Genomic DNA, 6,169 nt, shown 5'->3' with positions numbered 1-6,169 from the left:
TAGAGAAATTGACATAAATGATGACCCTGATGATTTCTTCAAACAATCTCTTAACCCACTCACAAGATTTAGGGTAGAACATTCTTTCAATGATACCCTTTTCAGAGTACACATTTCCTTGATGGGAAGCAACAGTGGATCTCAGATAAATTCCTTCTGAGTTCCAAATTCTACATATTTTACCACTACTGCACAATTCCAGACAGGATGAGCGATTCGTTTCGCATTTATAGCCATTTGTTTGAGGCATAAATCCGATTATTGTTGTAGCGCCTGAGAGAGAGAGAGAGGTAACAAACTTCTATTCCAAATCAGTCAAGAGAGAGGTAACGATCTTTTATTTGAAATCAATCATACATGAGGGACATAGTGTGTAGAGCAACCACATGGAAGAAAAGGTAAATTTTGCAAGTCATGACTCAATTGCTCTGTGTGAGTGATGTTGATCACAGACACTTTTAGTTGTTGTCATACCAAAACTGCGCCTGGAGGTAGTCAACAACCTTCTTGTCCACCTGGAAGGCCTTGGTGAGAACATCAGCAGAAATGGGTGGCTTTGCTCCGAAGACGGCATTAGCAATGGTAATGACTCCTGGGTTCTGGCTGCTTAGACCGGCAAATGCCAGAGCGTATGTGTTTCCAATATTCAACTGGAAGTGAATGAGACCAATAGGGAACACAAACACGTCCCCCTTGTACAGGACTTTGGTGAATAGAGTGTTGTTTAATTGGTTGGATGTGACGAAGCCAACAAGTAATGTTCCCTCCACCACGACAAGAACCTCGGTGCCACGTGGGTGAGTGTGGGGAGGATTTAGGCCGCCGGGAGCAAAGTCAATGCGAGCCATGGATATTCCAAGAGTGTTGAGTCCCGGAAATTGGTCGACGAAAGCCGGTGTGACTTTTGATCCAAGCGGATTCGATGTGTTTCCAGGATTCCTGAACCCCGTAAAGAGGAAATCATCAGCTGTTGCTTGTTTTGGGTCCTTGCAGAACTTTCCATTCACAAATACTGCATAAGAAAAAGAATTGGCATTATAGTTTGGACATCATTAGGCAGACTTGAAAGATATGAACAGTGCAAGAATGGAGGACCAACCTCCAGAGTTGAGGTCATTCGTGGCCACGCATATGTCCTGAAGAGGACTCGGATCATAAGCAAAAGCAGCGGCAGTTGCCAAAGCCAATATGAGAAAGCTAACTGGAAGAAACTTCATCGTGGTTGTGGACTGGATTGGCCTTGATCTCAAGTTCTAATCCTTGCACAAGCTAGTGTTGCTTCAGGGGGAGTGAGGAGTTGCATGGCAACATGATCTCACTTTATAGATGAAAATGTTTGACCCAGTTTGCAGTTCATTCAGCAGGTTCCCCTGCAGATTACCAGGTCTTCAGAGGTTTTATCTGTTTTCCCCTCCTCTAATCCAAGAATGAATTACTGCATAACAACCACGGCGACTGGGCGACTTGTTTGACTTCCTCTCCTCCAGCTTAAAGAAGGCACATCCCCTGACATGGAAATGGCTTTTGATGAATCTTACATCCTTGTGCCATTTCTCCTGAATTTCTCTTATGACTCTTTAGCATATCTCAAAGAAGATTAGAAACTAATGAGCTTTTCCTGTGCAAATTTTAATATCTCGAAAGGGTTGACTATACTAGATTGCAAAAGTACCCTTGCAATAGGCATCTTTATCCTGAAAATGTTGATGTTGCTGAGGCACCCCACTAGAAATAGTAACAGAAGTCAATCATGTTTGGTACTGAGCACTAATTTTTTTAACCATTTTGGACAATCAGTTTCTGTTTGTTACATACTACTCCCAGTAAGCTTTTCTTTTTCCCAATCATGGTTCCTACAAGGCAGGGAATAAGATGCTGTTCTCCCGAGCTGCCACCTCCTCAGCAGCCTAATGAAATTTCAACAGATTCCAGAACTTTTAAGACATGGCTTAGTTGAGGATTAAGGGTGCAATTTTTTGAGATGTAGTTTATTCAGCAAGTTGCCCTGCAGATTACCAAGTCTTCAGAAGTTGAATCTATGCTCCATGGATGAACGGCTCTATAACAACTACAATGACTTGGTAATTTGTTTGATTTTCTCTCCTCCATCTAGAAAAAGGCACATCATCTGATATGGAAGTGATCTTCGATAACCTTCACATCCTTATACCGTTTCTTCGTTTTTCTTCTAAGAGAACAGAAACTCTCCAGCAGCATCTCAAAGCAGCATGATCAAGTAAAGACCATATCTTCTGCCACAATCTGAAACCTAGAAATGACCAGCAACCTTCATGAAGTGGTGCGACAACCCGGGACTAAACCCATGACGGTCCTAAAACCAACCCAAGTAATCAAGCGGACCCTAGCCATGCTTGTCGTTTATGATTGCTATCTGACACCTTTTCAAACTCAACTTGTTTGAGTAAGGACTGCTACAATATTGTCTCTGCAAATGTTGTTGAAGGGGGCAATCTCCATTGCTTTTCCATTCCTGATCAGTCTGTGGTTGCTGATTTTTATCCTTGTTAAATTAGAAAATTTGATCCACTCTGTTGTTTGGAGGAAGCTACAAAGAATATGCAGAGCATATGCTTGCTTGCAATGCACCTTTATATGTTGGACTGAAAATATATCTTATCCCGGACTAAAGCATTTCTTAAGTTGTTTCACACAGCTAGGCTTTGTTAAGAAATTTATCTCATATTCTGTTCAATGGATTTCTAAATGGTCTCATAATTTCTGCAATGGACTTGTAGATTGGTTCACGAGCCTGCTTGAGGATTGACATGATTTTCACTATGATTTTTATTGTTTTTGTTAAAAGTTTGAAAATTTTTGGAGCAGGGATTACCTAGCGAGCATGTATTAATTAATGTACAAGGAGAGAACTATGGTGAGAATAGACGAAGGACTCAGGCAGAACACTTGGACACGATTGTATTATCCTAAGTACCGTGTCAAACTGAATGGAGATATGGCATCTTGGATCAAATACAAACAATTTGATATCCTTTTTTATCCTGCTCGTTATGCTGTAGTTTAATTAAGAAATGCCCTTACTAGTCTTTCACATGAAAAAGCTTCAAATATGCTGTGGGTCCAACGGCTTTGGCTCCTAAAAAAGTACTTCAAAAGTCGATAGATTCAATTTTTGGGTTGTGCTTCATTTATCTCTATATAATGTAAGTCAGAACATCCAGACATTGGGAGTCTGCAAATTTTTGTGATTTTCCTGCATACAACACGTCAGGCAGTCCTATTGATAAAGTAAATTGTATCACCTGAAGCTTTTTGAAAGGGAAATATGCAGGAACTTCATCGCTTTGCCTGGTGTATGCATTGCATTACGATTCAGTCGTGGAAAAAAGGAGGAGAAAGTTACTTTGCGACTTGTGCTAACAAGGACTCGCTAGTAGGAAATTGCAGAAGACGGGGCAGAGCTGTTAAAAGGCAGTCTATACATCTTAGTATAACATGGAGAAATGGCAGAGCTGTCAAAGATGTGTAGATGACGGGGACATTTCAATTTGCATCTCTGCTGTGAGCTTGACATCCAAACCATTCTTCGATACTGAAAGTTTATTAGATAATTGTCCTTCACTGTTTGCGAAGGATGTAAAATATCATAGGGGACTTCAATTTGGTTATGGTGAGTCGTTGTCTCCCCCTTCTGTTCGTTTTCAAAATTTCCATATTCTTCTTGTGATCAGCTACTTTATCTTGAGTTATTTCAGGAGTATTCTTTGCCTATGGCACAGTTTCTTAGTGAATGGTTTTCCAAGTCCAGCTTTCGGCTGAAACTAGTCATGGTTTGGAAAATAGTCTGAATTTCAGCATGGAGTGCAACGCATGCAATAGGACAGTTTTTCACAGATACGCAGATATCGAACTGTGAAAATACCACATGTTTTCTACAAAATGGCGATACATCCTGGTTCATAGGAAACACACTGGCGACTAGGCAGCACGAAGCATTGATCTTGATGGCAGGTGTGTCGACTGGGACTTCCTTTCCCATGCTTCCACAAAATTGGACCACGAAAAAGGTGACACCAATGGAATTTTTGTGGATCCGTCTAGATGTACGTCGAACTTCTAAGCGATAAGCCCCCTAATGGAACGTGCCCAATAACGTTATGTGCTCTATTGATCATTTTGAGGCTGATCTGAATGCCCAAGTCGCAATTATTTTCACTGAATTTAGAGACGTCTTATCAAAATCTGTGTTTTGTTTCTTTTATGACTTTGCTTGGCATTGGCTCTTCTCGAATGCGAAGTTATCCTCAAAACAAGGAGGGAGGGACAAAGAGAAGGAACTTTATTGCTCAAGGATTCATACACGGGGTATATAAATACCCCAAAACTAATGATTTATTATTGGCAATCTCTCATGGATAGTGGCAACGATCTGTTTAGGTATATGGCTATGCTCTGTCGGCATTTCACTAGTCATCTGTTCCATTTAGTTGTTGTCATACCAAAACTGTGCCTGAAGGTAGTCGACAACTTTCTTGTCCACTTGGAAGGCCTTGGTGAGAACATCAGCAGAAATGGGTGGCTTCGCTCCGAAGATGGAGTTAGCTATGGTAATGACTCCTGGGTTTTGGCTGCTCAAACCAGAAAAGGCGAGTGCAGGAGTCTTTCCGGTGTTCAACTGGAAGTGAATTAGTCCAATTGGGAAAACAAACACATCGCCTGGGTACAAGACTTTGGTGAAGAGTGTGTTGTTCAATTGGTTGGATGTGACGAAGCCGACAAGGAGCGTGCCCTCGACGACGACCAGAAGCTCAGTGCCACGAGGGTGAGTGTGGGGAGGGTTAAGACCGCCAGGAGCGAAGTCGAGGCGAGCCATGGATATGCCCAAAGTATTGAGCCCCGGAAACTCCATGACAGTAGCAGGTGTGACTTTTGATCCGAGTGGGTTTGCAGTATTCCCCGGGTTTCTGAACCCCATAAACACGAAGTCATCTGCAGTGGCTTGCATCGGGTCCATGCAGAATTGTCCGTTCACAAACACTGCATAAGAAATCAGAGCTGATCTTAATATGCATTACTCAATGTGGTATATAGACTATTTCTGATAGATGAAATTAAGTGATGTCATGCTACCAAAACAAAACCCTTTTGTGTGTTCTAATTGCGGTATCATTAACCATAAGAAAAGGAGAATGTAGATAACACTAGAATAGATTTCCAACCTGCAGAATTTGGGTCCTTGGTGGCCACGCATATGTCCTGAAGAGGACTTGGGTCATAAGCAAAGGCAGCGGCAGTCGCCAAAGCCAAAATGAGAAGGCTAATTGGAAGGAACTTCATTGTGGGCAGGCGTTGGGGCTTTGATCGCGGGTGCTATTTCCTACCTCGGAATGTTATTGCTCGAGGGAGGAGTGAGATGTCTTGCATGCTAACATGGTCTCTATTTATAGATGACAGTGCTTGACCTAGTATACAATTTATGCTGCAAGTTTCCCTGCAGATTACCAAGTTTTCAATGTTACTACCTTTATTTCCCCTACCTAATTCGAAAGAATGAACCGTTCCATAACCACTACAATCATGTGGCAGTCAATTTGATTTTATCATCTCCAGCTTAAAAACAATGGATAGTTTCAGCTACGGAAGTGCTCATTCATAACTTTTACAACCTTGAATTATTCCTCCTTCAATGCTTCAGCTCTTCAGCATCTATTTGGAGCAGCATGATTAAGCAAGGACTGTTCTCTGAGCACAGTTTCATGCGTCTGAAGTGGATTGAATTGACCCTCTCTGGAGTAGGAAAAGCACTTTTCACACTCATCTTCACAATGAAAATTCTGAGGCTGCTGATATTCCCTATCAGTAATAATTAGGGGGCTTCATCCGATTTAACATGCCAGAAACTGAACTTAGTAACCATACACGTAGCAGTGATTCACTCTAAACAACAGCAGACCAATTAACTGATGCTTATGGGCTAAAGTACACTAGAAGTGCAAAAATTTATGTACGGCGCTCATTTTAGTGCCAAAACTTTCAAAACGATCACTTAAGTGCCAACTTTTTTAAAAAACGATCATTTAGGTGCCAACTCCAAATTGAGCTGACGTAGCTTGCCGGAAATCCGACACGCGCTATTTTTTTATTAATATTTGAGTTGACGTGGCTCGGTGGAGTTCACATTAAAGTGATC

The 6,169-nt window shown here is 41.6% G+C and overlaps 1 protein-coding gene across 2 annotated transcripts; it reads right to left on the bottom strand.

The window, feature by feature from the left end:
• Window positions 1-285: 285 nt before the first annotated feature.
• On the bottom strand, window positions 286-5,375 carry LOC115733283 (germin-like protein subfamily 1 member 7). Of its 2 annotated transcripts, none has more exons than XM_048284673.1 (3): window positions 5,199-5,375; window positions 4,520-5,016; window positions 286-515 (listed from the first exon to the last, which is right to left on the bottom strand). In XM_048284673.1, the coding sequence occupies exons 1-3, from the start codon at window positions 5,314-5,316 to the stop codon at window positions 459-461; spliced, it is 672 nt and encodes a 223-aa protein (XP_048140630.1). In that variant the 5' UTR covers window positions 5,317-5,375; the 3' UTR covers window positions 286-458. The 2 variants fall into 2 exon arrangements, with proteins under 2 accessions (XP_048140630.1, XP_048140632.1); XM_048284675.1 differs by having other exon boundaries at window positions 286-592; window positions 4,597-5,016.
• Window positions 5,376-6,169: the final 794 nt, after the last annotated feature.

Source organism: Rhodamnia argentea, chromosome 1, assembly GCF_020921035.1.
Source record: "Rhodamnia argentea isolate NSW1041297 chromosome 1, ASM2092103v1, whole genome shotgun sequence".
In the NCBI taxonomy this organism is placed as follows: domain Eukaryota; kingdom Viridiplantae; phylum Streptophyta; class Magnoliopsida; order Myrtales; family Myrtaceae; genus Rhodamnia; species Rhodamnia argentea.
This window is presented reverse-complemented; position numbering and strand designations above follow the sequence as displayed.